The sequence below is a fragment of the Halichoerus grypus genome, chromosome 14 (assembly GCF_964656455.1).
Source record: "Halichoerus grypus chromosome 14, mHalGry1.hap1.1, whole genome shotgun sequence".
NCBI classification, from domain to species: Eukaryota; Metazoa; Chordata; class Mammalia; order Carnivora; family Phocidae; genus Halichoerus; species Halichoerus grypus.
In genome coordinates, this window is record NC_135725.1 from 59,457,292 (window position 1) to 59,474,847 (window position 17,556).

The 17,556-nt window shown below is 37.4% G+C and overlaps 1 protein-coding gene across 9 annotated transcripts in view; it reads right to left on the reverse strand.

Moving 5' to 3' along the window:
* Positions 1-17,556, reverse strand: part of RNF38 (ring finger protein 38) — a 131,136-nt gene that overhangs the window by 21,766 nt on the left and 91,814 nt on the right. For all 9 annotated transcript variants that reach the window (XM_036076143.2, XM_036076142.2, XM_078061456.1 and 6 more), the window contains 2 exons: positions 11,165-11,358; positions 3,731-3,944 (listed from right to left, as the gene is read on the reverse strand). In XM_036076143.2, coding sequence (XP_035932036.2) covers positions 3,731-3,944; positions 11,165-11,358 — 408 coding nt within the window. The remainder of the gene's footprint in view (positions 1-3,730; positions 3,945-11,164; positions 11,359-17,556) is intronic.

The following is a 17,556-nucleotide window of genomic DNA, read 5'->3' on the forward strand; positions in this document are numbered from 1 at the left end:
GGGCTCCCTGCTCAGCAGGGAGTCTGCTTCTCCCTCTCCCATTCCACCTGTTCCTGTTCCCTCTCTCGCTGTGTCTCTTCTGTCAAATAAATAAATAAAATCTTAAAAAAAAAAGAAATCTTGAACTTCTTTTATTAAGATTGCTTCATAACTTCCTTATATTATTTTGATTTTTTTCAATGATACGTTTTTATTTGAATATTATAGAGAATTTCAAACATGCTCAACATTAGTATAATGAGCCCCCATATGCATCACGTAGCCTCCAAAACCATTAAACCACAGCCAATTCATTTCCATCAACTTCTCCCTTTCCTGTATTTTGTTGAAGCAAATCCCAGGAACCCATCCTTTAATATTTTAGTACATATTTCTGGAAGACACAAACACTTAACCACAATAGCATTATCAATCTCCCTTAAGAAAAAGATATTTAAAAATAATATTCTGTTCAAAATTCCAATGGCATCATCAGTATCCAATTTTCCATCAGAATCCAAAAATAGTTTACATACTGCAATTAATTGGAAGATCTCTAAGTTTCAACTGCCACTTGCATCTCCCCTCCTCACCCTCATCACCACAGCTTATCGGCTGAAAAAATCTGGGTTGTTTAGTGTAAATATATCTTTTTTTTTTTTTTTTTTAAAGATTTTATTTATTTATTCATGACAGAGAGAGAGGCAGAGGGAGAAGCAGGCTCGAGCCTGATGCGGGACTCGATCCCAGGACTCTGGGATCATGACCTGAGCTGAAGGCAGACGCTTAACCATCTGAGCCACCCAGGTGCCCAGTGTAAATATATCTTTAAAAAAACTGTTTATTATGTTCGATTCTGGTATAGAAAAATACAACTGATTGTTGATAGGTTTTTGTAACTGATCAATCTGTTTAATTCTTAATTCTAATAGCTTATCTAAGATGGTTTGGGCTTTTCTATGCATATGATCATTTCATCTGCAAATACTGATGGTGTTATTTGTGCTTTTATTCTTAAACTCTTTTCCTTGCCTTCTGTCCTGGCTTATCCTCCATAACAATACTGGAAACAATTCATTTCCATTTCTATGGATTTATCTAATTCTATACATTTCATATAAATGTGGCCCTCTGTGACTGGCTTTCTTTACTTAGCATGTTTTCAAGGTTAATCCATGTAGTATAGCATGAATTAATACTTGGCTACACTTTTTAGTGAATTATTTCATTGTATGGATATATCATATTGTATCTATTCATCAAGTGATCGATGTAAGTTACAGATGTCTACACATTTAATCTGCATTTGGGCACCATAACAAATTCTTTTAAACTAGAGTTTCTTGTGTTTTCTTCTACAATTATACAATGAGGAGAAAAATACAATTATCCTTTTCAGTGTTTTATACCTACAACTACATTATCTTATTCCATTTGGTAGAACTTCTAATATAACATTAAATAAAAGTGGACAGAGCAAACATCTCTAGTTGCTGATTCATCTCTGGCCAATTAGGATACTTGCCGTTAATTTTACTTATTATATTTAAGTAATTTCCATTTTGTTCTACCTTATTAGAGTTTTTATTAAATTTTAACTGACTTCAACATCTTCTGATAAAATTATCATTTTCTCCTATTATTTGTTGATGTAATATGAATATTTTCATATTAAGCTATCCTCTTATTTGGAATAAACCTTATTTATCCATAGGTTATTATTCTTTTTGATATGCTGCTAGACTGTATTTCTAAACATCTACTTAGAAAATCTTCCTTTGTATTTGAGAGACTTTTTCTATTGTTCTTTGGGGATTACTACTTCACCTTTATTTACTTTTGATATTAAAATTACATGGGCTTCATAAAATAATTAGAAAATTGGTCTTAAGAAAAGCCTGAAATCATTTGTATATTATTACATGAGAGTTTCTTATAGGTTAGAAAAATCATCTGTGAAGCCATCTAATCACTGTGCCTCTTCAATGGTAAATCTCTAAGTAGCTTTTATACTTATGTGGTAATTCAAATTTTTCTATTATTGTTGGGTCAATTTTTGGAACTTCACATTTTCTTCCTGTCGCCCCAGAGTTATACACAGAATTTCATTATAATAGCTAATAACAAAATAATAGAGTGCTTACCACTTGTACTAGTTTAAGTGCTCAAAACAGATTAACTCTTAATTCTCCCAACATCCCTTATGAAACAGGTGTTTTCATTTTACAATTGAAGAAAATTCTTTGAATGTTTCCTATGTGTATGGATATACGTCTTTTTTTAATCAGTCCTACTTCCTTTATATATTTGTTCTTTTCACCTTAACCAAGCTCACAAGGTGCTAGTTAGTCTTATCAATTTTTCAAAGCAACAGGATTGGGTTTTGTGCTACTTAAAAAAAAAAAAAAAAGATTTCTGTATTGTTAATTCTAATTGTGTTTCCTGGTAATTTATTCTTCTCAATTCCTTTTGGCTTACTCTGTAATTTTTCCCCCTAATTACTCAGGCAATTAGTTCATTTATTTTCAATTTTTAAAATAAATAATGAAGGTTTATAAAATTTTCTCAGAAAACAGCTTTAGGCGTATCTCACCGACTTTGAGGATTTTTCCTTTAATTTTCCTTAATTATAATCTTGCCTCAAATATTTGTGTCATTTTTATTTTTATTTTTTTAAAGATTTTATTTATTTATTTGACAGAAAGAGACACAGCGAGAGAGGGAACACAAGCAGGGGGAGTGGGAGAGGGAGAAGCAGGCTTCCCACCGAGCAGGGAGCCCGATGCAGGGCTCGATCCCAGGACCCTGGGATCATGACCTGAGCCAAAGGCAGATGCCAATGACTAAGCCACCCAGGCACCCCTCGGTGTCATTTTTAAACTTATGATTTATAGTTTTATCAGATTATGCCCACAAAGAATGTGGTCTAGAAAAATTTTTCTTTTTAGAACTTCTTACTGTGTGATCAATTTTTTAAAGTGTTTGATTAACACAGGGTAGAACACATCTGACAGAAGATGGTGCCTGGGGGAGATCATATTTTCTTTCAATTGTCAATATACAGTGTTTTCATTGTTTCCTATCATCTAGTGCAATTGAAAAAATGAATGGTAGTTGAGTTTCTCTCCTTTTGTTAATTTCTCCTGTCTACAAACTTTAAAGACTTTTCCTTATTTTTAAAATTCAGCAACTTTATTAGATATATCTAGATTTGTGGCTTTTTTGACTTCAGAAACTCCATAGAAATCCAAACAATTTTGGTCTTTACTCTCAGGCTCTGAAGACTGACAAGCCCTCTTCTTCTTGACTAGTCCCTCAGTCCCTAGCAAGAACAAAGGGAAATGAAGCCTTCTACCTGTCATCCCTTTGGAGACCCATGGAAACCTAACAGCAAAGCACCCAGTTGTCTTGCCTACTGAATTATCCAGAAGAAACTGGGAGAGGAAAATAGAAATGTGTATTCAAACCAGCCGTCTGTTATCTCCTATTAATCTTGTTATCAGTGATTTCCAACCAATACATGAAACCATTCTGAGCTTATAACCTTGCTCCTAATTTTTTAAAGTTCAACTTTCTTCTAAGCTGTGTAGAATTTAAGAAGAATGAACTTATCTAAAACAGCTTCAGTTTAGGGAAAATTGTTTCCTTTTAGGTAAAATTAAAAGAAATTTACAACAAAAAAACAAACAACCTCAATCAACTGCCACCAATTTTTAGCACTGTATATTTTCTGGACACTCTGTTACTATACCTGATCATGTATGTCAACCATTACTGCATTTTGCTGGGGTGGATGAGCAGCAGGGTGTAACAGACGGGGAGATACATTCGGAGGGTGGAAGGCTCGAGGTTCCTCTATTGCTTGCTGCTGTGCGTAAGGGAGATGGTGATAGTTTTCATCTTGACTAATGGAATTATGTCGAGACAGACGATCCCTTCTTCCTCTCTGGCGCCTGACAGGAGGACTGTAATATAGCAAATGTCAAAAAAGTCATTATAATATTTACTGTTGTGATCCATAAGGATTCTGTATTGTCTCTCTTTGTAATACATCAGTTTATGCTAAGGCAAAACCGTGAGTATTAAATAACTGCTGTGGTTCCCATCAGCTCTAAAAACGTAATTTTAAACATGTTCAAAAAAAAAAAATGGTATTCAGCTCTGCCAATATTAGAAATCAATAGCCCACTATTTACCCCAAAGATACAAAAGTAGGGATCCGAAAGGGTACGTGCACCCCGATGTTTATAGCAGCAATGTCCACAATAGCCAAACTGTGGAAAGAGCCAAGATGTCCATCAACAGATGAATGGATAAAGAAGATGTGGTATATATATATAATGGAATATTATGCAGCCATCAAAAGGAATGAGATCTTGCCATTTGCAATGATGTGGATGGAACTGGAGGGTATTATGCTGAGCGAAATAAGTCAAACAGAGAAAGACATGTATCATATGACCTCACTGATATGAGGAATTCTTAATCTCAGGAAACAAACTGAGGGTTGCTGGAGTGGGGGGTGGGGTGGGAGGGATGGGGTGACTGGGTGATGGACACTGGGGAGGGTATGTGCTCTGGTAAGCGCTGTGAATTGTGCAAGACTGTTGAATCTCAGATCTGTACCTCTGAAACAAATAATGCAATATATGTTAAGAAAGAAAAAAGAAAAAGAAGAAGAATGTAGCAGGAGGGGAAGAATGAAGGGGGGGAAATTGGAGGGGTAGACGAACCATGAGAGACAATGGACTCTGAAAAACAAACTGAGGGTTCTAGAGGGGAGGGGGGTGGGAGGATGGGTTAGCCTGGTGATGGGTATTGAGGAGGGCACGTTCTGCATGGAGCACTGGGTGTTATGCCCAAACAATGAATCATGGAACACTATATCTAAAACTAATGATGTAATGTATGGGGATTAACATAACAATAAAAAAATTAAAAAAAAAAAATCAATAGCCCACTACTGGTCTTTTTGTTTGTTTAATTGTATGAAACCGCCCTTTGGAAAGGCAAAAGTAGTCAAATACCAGCAATTTCACATGGCTTAACCCATTATTCTGCTCCTTTTATCTTATAAACATATAAATTTTAATCTGCATGTATCTTGCCAATATTCCACATATGCCTAATGGGCACTTCATGTTTTGTCTATCTAGCTAAGATATACAGAAAGACATAGTTCTTCGCACTGGTAGTTGCCAGAGGGGAGTTGGGGTAGGGGGAGCAAAATGAGTGAAGGGGGAGAGGTACAGGCTTCCAGTTACGGAATGAATAAGTCACGAGGATGAAAGGTACAGCATAAGGAATATAGTAAATGGCATTGTAATAGCACTGTATGGTGATAGATGGTAGCTACACTTGTGATGAGCATAGCATAATATACAGACCTGTCAAATCCTTACGTTGTTACACCTAAAACAGTGTCAACTATACTTCAATTAAATAAAAAAAAAAAAAGAAATCGAGAAGGTGAAAAAAAGAGTTCCTCCATACTTAAAATGAGAATTTTTCAAAAAGCAAGTAGAAAATACATAAAATAACTAGAACATTTGTTGACAACTGCAAATATAATAGTAACTCAGTAAATGCTGGAAATGGAAATGACTGAGATAGTGTCAGCATAAATATTCCTGTAATATACAGAATTTTTAAAGACTGGTTATGAAGGAAACCACTTTTACTCCCCCCTACACCAGTCATAGTCATCTACATAGTTTAACACAAATTTTGTCAAGCTGTTATTGTGAGATTTCCATTTTTCTACTTCTCTACAATTCCACAATTCATCTCCAATGCTTTTTACAATGGCTCAGCATCAATGCAATTCAAAAAACCAGCCTCATTAAAATGTACTCTACAGGGGCACCTGGGTGGCTCAGACTTAAGCGTCTGCCTTCGGCTCAGGTCATGATCCCAGGGTCCTGGGATAGAGCCCCACATCGGGCTCCCTGCTTGGCAGGAAGCCTGCTTCTCCCTCTCCCACTCCCCCTGCTTGTGTTCCTGCTCTCGCTATCTCTCTGTCAAATAAATAAATAAAATCTTTAAAAAAAAAAAAAAAAGTACTCTACAGGGGCACCTGGGTGGCTCAGTCGGTTAAGTGGCTGCCTTTGGCTAAGGTCATGATCCCAGAGTCCTGGGATTGAGCCCGGCATCAGGTCCCTGCTCGATGGGCAGGCTGCTTCTCCCTCTCCACTGCTTGTGCCCGCTCACGCTCTCTCTCAAATAAATGAAATCTTTAAAATAAACAAACAAAATGTACTCTACATTGGGCAAAAGAGGCCAAACAGCCCCGTTCCAGACAAAGCTATACATACAGCCCCTTCAGCAATCTTTAATGAGATCAGGTCACCTCTCTACCTCTAAATCTGCTGCTTCTCACTCCCAATTGCCTAATCTTAAAGAGAACAAGGACATTCCTTGTCAACATTAACTCTTAGATAGTGCTCTTGATACCACTCCTCAGGTTCTTGTTCCATTAACTGCCTCCACTATATTTTAATATGTCTCCTTTTGCAAAATTTACATATCTTTGCTTCAAAATCTACATACTGTATTTCACTGAATATAAGATGCCATCCACCCTAGAACTCACTTTTTAAATGTTTTGAGGTAATTTTGGTATAATTTTTTGTATACCCTTTGCCCAGCCTTCCTTCATGCTATCTTCCATAAGCATAAAAAAATTACTAAAATTAATAAACCCTGGTATTGTACTACTAATTAAACAACAGGGCATATTTCAGATTTCACTAGTTTTTCCACTTTTGTCCCCTCACTGTTGAGAATCCAATACAGGATCCCATTATTGCATATAGTTGTCCTATCTCCCTTTTATTTATTTTTTGGGGGGTGAAGAGGAACAGAGGGAGAGGGAGAGAGAGAATCTTAAGCAGGCTCCACGCCTGGCACAGAGCCCAACATGGGGCTCCATCTCACAACGCTGAGGTTCATGACTTGAGCCCGAAACCAAGAGTCAGATGCTTAACCGACTGAGCCACCCAGGCGCCGCTGTTATTTGTACAAATATTTTAAAGGATTGTTTTATGGGGCGCCTAGCTAGTTTAGTCAGTGGAGCGTGCAACTCTGGATCTCAGGTTTGTGTGTTGGAGTTGGCTGTAGAGGTTACTTAAAATTAAATCTTAAAATAAATGTATAAGATAAAGGACTGTTTTATATAAAAAATAAAAAAAGATGCCAATTAAACTATGATATACCATCAATTCTAAGTCCTTAATAGATGTTAAGATGTGGGAAAATATGTACCTTAAAATCAAAATAGAGTACATGTGCTCAGATCATTCATCTCCTGAAAATCTACTCCTATACATAAACTTTAAGGGCCCCTTTATTATTGTTTTATTCTGTTGTTGCCACTTGTTCTTATTTTCCTACTCAAAAATTTCAGCAGCACTCCCAACGAAACACAAATTAAGATCCAAGTCCTCATGCTGACATTCAAGTCTCTCTATTATTTGGTCCCTTTATCTTTACTATATGGCCTCTCATTAAATGTTATGTGCATTTGTGACATTTAGAAAGCAGAATAATTGAAAAACCTAGAAATAAGAAATAATGACAATAATAAAATATGGACAAATAGTTCTTTCAGTGGACTTTATCATATTTTGTCATTTTATTTTTGGTGTATCATTTGCCACATAGCTGTTCTGTCCTCTTACCTGCCTAATGTTGGATTGAGTTTTCTATACGTGTTACCTGTTTTTGTGTAGAAGCTATACATTCCTTATTTCTATTCTCCTAGTGATTACCCTTAATTTTTAAATATATACCTACACTTTCCTAAAAACACCCAGATTTACTCAGCTTCCAGGCAGGTAGAAATTAAACTTATTATACTCTTCTCGCCACTCTGTCCCCATCTCATGTGCAGATTGTTTCCGTATTTCTTTCTCTTTTTTAAACAACAGACCTTTACTCAGACTTAACAGTATGTCTTTTTCATTTCCTTTGCTAACCAATGGTCTTGAATCCTAGTTCTTGCATTCATTTTTCTGCTTCCTGGAGAGAGTACAATTCCTAACAATTCTTTCAGGGAGGATTTCTTGCTGGTCAATTCTGTCTCTTAATATTTGAAATGTATTTATATTTTGGCTTTACACTTAAGTGATCAATCAGCTGGCAGAACTCAAAGTTTCTGTCTTGGAACATTTGTGAATTTTTATTATCCTTGGTGTACGTTCTGTAAGTTCACCAGTCTTGTTCAACACTCAGTCTTTCTTAAATTCTGAGAAATGGTTTTGCATTATTTCTTTTAAAAGGTCCGTTTGGGGTGCCTGCGTGGCTCAGTTGATTAAGCGACTGCCTTCAGCTCGGGTCATGATCCCAGTGTCCTGGGATCAAGTCCCACATGGGGCCTCCCCTGCTCTGCAGGGAGCCTGCCTCTCCCTCTCCCTCTGCCTGCCACTCCCCCTGCTTGTGCTCTCTGTCAAATAAATAAAATCTTTTTTTTTTTTTAAAAAAAAGGTCCCTTCCATTATCTCCATCTGAAAATATTATTAGACATACTTAGAACTGATGGCTCTGTCTCTATATTTAAACTTTTTTATCCATACTTTTCATTTTGCCTTTTACACTACATCTGGGAAAATTTCTCCACTTGATCTTCCAGAAACTAGGACACCTTTTCTGCACATTTCCTGAGTTCTAAATTTTTCCTTAGTAAGGTTTCTAGTTGACTTTTATGAATATCCTCTTGCATCTCTCTCGTTACACTTACTCAAAAATTCTGTCTGTTCTATTAACTGTTTCTTTAAGTTCTTTGTTTTACTGAGTTTAGTGTCCTTCTTTCACTTTGTGTGCTCATCTTTGTATCTTAAATTATGGTAGACTGCTGCTGAATATCGTATCTGCTTGCACAGCCTGCTTCTGGGAGGCAATCTGGCAGCTAAGCTTAAAACTAGCCTACAATAAAGTGCTAAATGGAGAATGGGGTAAGGAATAACACACACTGCTGGGCAGAATAAGCCTTTAAGTTTTCTAGGTAAGTGCTTCCTCCTATCCTCCCCACTCTGTGTTTCCATGAGCTTAGAGCATGATGCTTCTCTTCAATTTAACAACCCATAGCTAGTTACTACTACTATCTGGAAATAGACACTTCTGACATTCCCTTTCTGATCCAGAGCCCTTCCTATGATCCAGCAATTGTACTCCTAGGCCTATACGCTAGTGAAATGCTTCCACATGTACACCAGGAAATGTGTACATAAAAGGTTCCTAATAACACTCTTTGTAATAGTAAGAAACTGAGCATAACCATTACTCAATAGATGGATAAATAATGGTATATCAATATAATGTAAGATTATACCAAGTAAAAATAAATGAACTACTGCTATCCACGTTAAAAATACAATGTTTGATAAACAAAATCAAAGGAGAATATATTTAAATGAAAGTAAAACCGGCAAAACCTAAAATTATATTGTTTTAGAATACATTCCTAGGTATTAAAAAGTATTAACAAGGGACTGATGTCAAATCACAGAACAGGGTTTATCCTCTAGGAAGAATAAACAGGGGCTTTTGAAGTATTAACAATGTTCTATTTTAACCTGGGTGTTGATACACTTTTGTGTTATCCTTTTAAGTGTATGCTTGTTTTACATGTTCTTCTGAATGTATGACACATTTCACCAAAATACAATAGAAAAAATTACAGCAGGTGCTTAGACTGTAACCTTGAAACAAACAACCATATTGTCTCATGCTATTATATTTAACAGCTATAAAATATTTTACCTGGGTTGACATATATTAACTTAAACATTCCCATAAAATTGGGGGGAAATGCACCAAGTAATGTAAAAGTCTTAAGTGTCTCAACAGAATATAACTCAGAAACAGGTTTATTTTGTCTCATTTGGAACAAAGAATGGTGGTTTCTTAAATTTTTTTAAGATTTTATTTATTTGTCAGAGAGAGAGAGCACACAGCAAGCAGAGGGAGAAGCAGGCTCCCCGCTGAGCAGGGAGCCCAATGCAGGACTTGATCCCAGGGCGCTGGGATCATGACCTGAGCCAAAGGCAGACACTTAACCAAGGTGTCCCAAGAATGGTGGTTTTAAGATCCTTCAGTATTAGTTTCCCAGGGCTGCCATAACAAAATACCACACACTAGGTGGCTTAAACAACAAAAATTAATTTTCTCACAGCTCTGGAAACTAAAAGTCCAAGATCAAGGTGTCAGCATGATGGGTTTCTGGTGGGAGCTCTCTTCCTGGTTTGCAGGTGACCACCTTTTCACTGTGTCCTCACATGCTAGAGAGAGTGAGCTCTCTGGTGTCTCTTCTTATAAGGACACCAATCCTATTGGATTGAGGGCCCCACCCTTATGATTTCATTCAACCTTAATTACTTCCTTAGAGACCCCATCTCCAAATATAACCACACTGGGAATTAGAGCTTCAACATATGAATTTTGAAGAGACACAAACATTCAGTCCATAACACCTTCCTAACTCAAGAGTTTCAATGTTTCTTAGATTACCAACATCCTGGACATGCAAACACTTCTCTTACTCCAAGGATACACAATTTCCCTGAAGAAGAAATGTATGACCTCAGGCCACAACTGAAGAGGAAGAAGCTCAGAAGAAATATATTCCTCTGGAAAGGAAAGCCAGGGGCCAAATCCCATGACAGAGAGAACTGAGCACTGAAGGAAACCTCACTGAGTCTTTCACACCACAGGCTCCAGTTTTATAAGAAACCTGATTAAGCTCCCAATTGCCTTAAGGATACAGAAGAAATAGGAATGGAGTGAAAAAAAAAGGTAGCTCATTTCTAGGGTCTCCATATTTCCTTACAGTTTTGAACTATAAAATGCATTTTTCTGTAATCAGAATTGCAGGCTAGCCCACACAAAGCCTTAAACCATAAAGTAGCTGAATTTATATATAATGACATGGATTGATTTTAGGTTAAGTCACTGTAGCCTCTTTCAATTTCTTCACCTGTCAACCACAAGCTAAATGAACTCTCATTCTCTAGCGTGGGAGTCTAAACAATGTGTCATGTTGTTTTTCATGTGTGGGTGTATGAGTACATATGTGCTGATGTGTTCATAAAATACCCATAGGGGAAAAAAATGCTTTCTGACATTAAAAAAAAATCTCATAAATCTACCAATGGAAGAAAACTTAAGACATACATTGTAATCAACTAACCTTCTTCTGTTGCGTGCAGGTGTGTTGCATCGTTCCCCTGAGAAGTGATGTTGGCTTGATCGAACTGAAGGGGGCTGCCTATTTGATGTCATCTCCCATGGTCGCATTGGTGGTGAGGGAGCTGGTGATGCTGATGTATAATCAAAGACTGAATGAGAGAGGCGCTGTCTCTTGGGACTCGGACTATCTTCACTCTGCCAATGCAAAAAAATCAATCAACTTAATAAGACTTTATAATAAGAATTCTGCATTACTATATACGCATAGGTGTTTAAATATATTTACCTTAAAGAGTAAAGGAGGGAAAAAATATGCTGTCAACCCAAATTAAATATCTTTAAAGAACCAAAGATGCTGGGTAAGGGAAGGGAGATGCAAAGTAACTATCAAATGAAAAGTAAAATCGGTTTCTTAAAAATTATCATAAAACTCATTGACATATAAGGTACACAGTAAGGCGATACGCAGTTGTATGGAACCTGACCATTTATTTTTATTTTATTTTTTTATTTTATTAAAGATTTTATTTATTTATTTGAGAGCGAGAGAGAGAGAATGAGAGAGAGAACACGAGAGGGGGTAAGGTCAGAGGGAGAAGCAGACTCCCTGCTGAGCAGGGAGCCCAATGTGGGACTCGATCCCGGGACTCCAGGATCATGACCTGAGCCGAAGGCAGTTGCTTAACGAACTGAGCCACCCAGGCGCCCGACCATTTATTTTTTAAACTTATTTATTCATTCTAGAGAGAGAGCATTCATGCTGGGTGGAGGGGAGGAAGAGAGAGAGAACCTCAAGCAGATTCCCCACGTCAGGCTCCTGCTCCAAGGGAGATCTGCTTCTCCCTCTCCCACTCCCCCTGCTTGTGATCCCTCTCTTGCTGTGTCTCTCTGTCAAATAAAATCTAAATAAATTAATTAATTAAATAAATAAATAAATAAATAAATAAATAAATAAAAAAGGAAGACTAGAAAAAGTTCACTGGCATGGAGAATCATAAGAAAACGTATCTACTTTGTCTGGACTGGGAACTGGAGAAGAGATTTCTCTCCTAAGAATTCAAACCACAGGGGCGCCTGGGTGGCTCAGTTGGTTAAGCGACTGCCTTCGGCTCAGGTCATGATCCTGGAGACCCGGGATCGAGTCCCGCATCGGGCTCCCTGCTCAGTGGGGAGTCTGCTTCTCCCTCTGACCCTCCCCCCTCTCACGTGCTCTCTCTCTCTCATTCTCTCTCTCAAATAAATAAAATCTTTTAAAAAAAAAAAAAAAAGAATTCAAACCACAGGTTAGCTCCTCACACCAAATTTAGGATTCAATTTTTTCATTACCCATAGAGGTTGCCTATGAACCTCTAAGCTTAGAAATACAGAAACTGGTTCAGAATTATGCTACCACAAGGACTCTTGACAGAGATAAATGCAAAGCAAAATCTGGAGGGATACTCCCATTGAGTTGGCCAGTGGTTCTTACACTTCTGCATGTGTCAGAACCACCAGGTTGTTGGGCCCACGAATCTTCATTTCTAAATTGTTTGTGGGTGATGCTTGCTACTGCTGGTCTGGTACACTTTGAGAACCACCAAACCAAATTAAGGGACTCTCTTAGGAAGAGTCCCTAAGGATAAACCCGCCATAAAAGAGAAATTTACTTTCTTGGGACCCCCTGGGTACCTCAGTCAGTTAAGCATCAAACTCTTTTTTTTTTTTTTTTTTTGTAAGAGAGGGAGAGGAGGAGGCGGGCAGAGGAAGAGAAAGAATCTTAAGCAAGCTGGATGCTTTGATCAATTGAGCCACCCAGGCACCCCCAATGTCTGACTCTTGATTTTGGCTCAGGTCATGATCTCAGAGTCATGAGATCAGGCCCCACATCGGGCTCTGTGCTGGGCGTGGAGCCTGCTTAAGATTCTCTCCTTCTCCCTTTGTCTCCCCCCACCCCCCCACCCACCTGCCCTGACTCACTCTTCCTCTCAAAAAATTAAAAAAAAATAAACACCCAGACCTTCTCCACTTGCCTTAACTATCTTCGACAAAAGATAAAATTTCTCATTTCACAATTAAGAAACAAATGTTAAATTTAAATGACCCAGAGAGAGAAAACAATGAATTCCATTCATTTTAAACAATAGATGTCAAAGTACTCAGAAAACTAAGGCACTCCATATAAAGCAAGCCGGTAATAAAGAAAAACCATCAAGACGGATCATTTTTTTTGGTTTGTTTTGCAAAGGAAGGATATAAGCACAGGAAAAGCAAGAAATTAACAATTTCATATTTGAATCACACAATATGGTTTATAAAATGATCTCTCTACATTCTCTCATTTAATTCTCCACAACCTGAAGTCTTTGTTTATACTATATCCAGATTGATGTGTTGCTATTAGTCAAGACGAACCAATGACAACTGAATGACTACTGCCTTTGAATGACACAATGCATAGTCCTGTTTCACATAATTCACACTGGACTTCAATTTTCTAATGCACAGCTCTGATTTTCCTCAGCTCAAAAGATTTCAGAATAAAATCTAAACTCATAACAAGACTAACAGTACATTTTCCTGGGATGTTATCTTGCACTATAGAGGGGAAGGAGGCTTTGAATACTGTATTTTCAAAAGCATGCATAAAAAAAAAAATCAGAAATTTGCTTTTTGATATGATCCAAGTTTGTGTTTTTTCATGAAAGGCCAAAGAAAATTTTTTTATGTGCAGTGAGTGCTTGGAAAGGGACTCTAGTGGTATAGCACTGCAATCCCATCATAATGAACAGAATCCAATATTGTGTGAAAATATGATGATACTATCATTGGCCATAACTCATAGTCCAACTTCTAGGGCTCCCTGACTTTAGAACAACATATTAATGTCCTATTTTTTCTTAAAAAAAAAAAAAAAATTAAGTAGACTCCACGCCCAGCGTGGAGCCCAATGTGGGGCCTGAACTCACAACCCTGAGATCAAGAGTCAGACGCTTAACTGACTGAACCACCCACGTGTCTCTTTCTTAATTTTTAATTACACAAAACATCACTGGTTCACAAAAACTGATTTACCTTGATGTTGTAATTTGTTTCCAAATGGTATGTTAGTTCCACAAAAACACTAGATTTTATGCATCATGAATCTGCAACTATAATAACTTTAAGCTGTAAACACAAATCAATGGTTAAAATAAAAAAAACTGAAGCATAAACACGAAACCAATGAAAACAGAGAAGATATTAAGAACAACCTGAAATCAAGAAATCCCTCTGAGCTACCCATGTGGAGTTTTCTGCAGACAGCTGGAGCTCAGACACTCGAAGTTTTACTTTTTGGTACACAGATAGATGGACAGGTTAATGAAGCTATAGGCATGCACAAAATTTCCCCCAAATAATTTATACAGAGAAAAGGAAGCCCAATATTGAACTCTTAAGAAATATTTTATGCCGAGTAGCTGATGAGAGGAAAATGGAGTGTGGTGAGAGAAGCCAGTAGAATGGAGTTTCAAGGATTCAACTGAGAGGTCACATTAAGATGGGGACTGAAAAACATCCACTGTGTTTAACAACAAACCGCTCACTGACATGGAGCTATTTCTTTGTAATATGATTTAGTATCTATTATGCATATTGCCTCTTACAACAATTTTCAAAATAGTTTTTTCCCCCGTCTTTTCTTTGAAAATCTTTCTTATGAATATAGGATGACTCTGTAAGGTTTCTAAAATCGTAAAATTCTGATTATTTTGGCTGAAATTTTTATTCAGTCTATAACTTTGCTGGAGAAGAGAAATTTTTTTTTTTACAATAGTTTTCTCTTTCAGAAACGTCTATCTCTGCGTATAAATCATGAAAATTTCAATCACCTAATTAACTTTCATAAACTTACAAAATAAAGTATCACACAGCTATCATTAAGACACACACACACACCTGAAATCAAGGGTTCTCCTAGACACGAAATCTAAGTTCCCCACAACGTACCTGTTTTATGAAAGCACCCTATCTTCAATCACAATCAATGAATTGGTTGAAAGTACAGAAACTGCTAATTTTAAAACTATAAGAGGTAGGGCGCCTGGGTGGCTCAGTCGTTAAGCGTCTGCCTTCGGCTCAGGTCGTGATCCCGGGGTCCTGGGATCGAGCCCCGCATCGGGCTCCCTGCACCGCGGGGAAGCCTGCTTCTCCCTCTCCCACTCCCCCTGCTTGTGTTCCCTCTCTCGCTATGTCTCTCTCTGTCAAATAAATAAATAAAATCTTTAAAAAAAAAAAAAAAAACTATAAGGGGTAGATAGCAGAGACAAGAGGGAATTTTTTTGGGAGATGAAATTGTTATAATATCTTGATTGTGGCAGTGGTTCCACATCTGTATACATTTGTCAAAAGTCACAAACCTGCACTCTACAAGGGTGAATTTTACTGTATGTTAATTATACTTTAAATTGGGGCGCCTGGGTGGCTCAGTCGGTTAAGCATCTGCCTTCAGCTCAGGTCATGATCCCAGAGTCCTGGGATCGATCCCCGCATCGGGCTCCCTGCTCAGCGGAGAGCCTGCTTCTCCCTCTGCCTGCCACTCTGCCTATCTGTACTCTCTATCTCTCTGTCAAATAAATAAATAAAATCTTAAAAAAAAAAAATTATACTTTAAATTTCTGAAACAATTATGGGGGTACTTTGATTCTAATGTTGAATATAGACTTATTTTTATAGAGATGCAAATGTGCCTACACCTATACCTCTTCTGTGAGAAAATCCAGGGTAACAAATACACAAAGCCATCACTTTTATGGAAATTAAAATATCAACTGAGGGGCACCTGGGTGGCTCAGTTGGTTAAGCATCTGACTTTGGCTCAGGTCATGATCCCAGGGTCCTGGGATCAAGCCCTGCATTGGGCCCCTTGCTCAGCAGGGAATCTGTTTCTCCCTCTCCCTCTGCCCCCCACTGGTGCTCGCTCTCTCTCTCAAACGAATAAAATCTTGAAACACATACAAGAATATTCATGGCAACATTGCTTGCAATAATAGTAAAAAACTGGGAACTACTGGAAATGTCCATCAAAAAGAAAACACAAATTTTGAATAACATATTAATGTTAGCATATTCATATAAAATGGAATACAAAAAGGAAATGAATCAACTCTCCGGCCACATGCATCAACATGGATGAATCTCAAAATGAGAAAAATACAAAGTATGATACTGTTTATATTAAGTTCAGAAACTAAAAAGTATAGTATTGAGGGATACTGCATGTGGTGAAACCACTTAGAGAAGCAAAGGGGTATTAAACACAAAATTCAGAGTTTTACCCAAGGCAAAGGTATGGGACAGCAGGTAGATATAATATGGAAGGTCATTTGAATACTTCTAAAGTATTGGTAATGGTTGACTTCTTAAGATGGATGGTATTTTTAAAATTATATGTCTGATTTATACTTTATAACTTTCACATACGAAATATTTTTGTAATTTTAAAAATTAAAAGAGCCTGCAAATTTTGAAAGATTTTGACAAAGAGTAATATAAAACAAGCAAAGTATAAAGGTCTTTAATAAGAACAGTGACAAAATTGATAAAGTGGAGATGAATAACAAATATAGCTCAAAAACAGATGAGATTTTTGTTCAAAGATGACTGGTGGTTGGAAACAAGGATCCGGGAGAATATCAAACACTTTCCTTCTCCTCTATGACCGTCCCACTTACTAGATACATACTCAATTCCCATGCTTGAAGGGGGGGGGGGGGACGGCCAACAATTTTTTTTTTTTACTCATATACAAGATTGCAGGGAAAATGATATCCTCTGAAAAGAGACTGGTCTCAGCTAAGATAAGGGAATAAAGAGGATGCTTTAAGAAAAAAAAAATGGAAGAGGTAAGTGAGTCTGTTTAAAATGGAGTATTCCAAAGGGAAGGTGAAGCAGAAAAAGCTGGGAGGGAAGGAACTTGGGGGAGAGCCAAGAAATGAAAACATAACATTAAAAGAATAACTCCAAGGATAAGAAATGCGTAGATTTCTCCCTTTCACGTGGCAACTAAGTTTTCTAAGGATGAGAGAAGCATAACTGGAACAAGAAATCATACCCAATTGTATTATCAGAATTAGATGAAGGTATGTGACAGCATCTCAAAGGGGATGTGAGAAGGATTTACTTTGCTTTACGCACAACAGTGGTAGGTGAGGAAGTGGGGCAGAGAAAAATCTCCAGTCTTCCCTGGGAGCCAAGTACACTGAGGCCCTTGTTTTAAAGTTAGAAAAAAGTAAGACTTCAGTTTAACTAGGGCTATAAATAAAAATTTAACAATAATACCTTTCACCTTTCTGCAACACTCAAGTGGAATTGGCTCTTTTTGTTTTCAAAACATGTTTAAATCTATTGCATTTGCCAGCAACTCCTTGAGTTTAA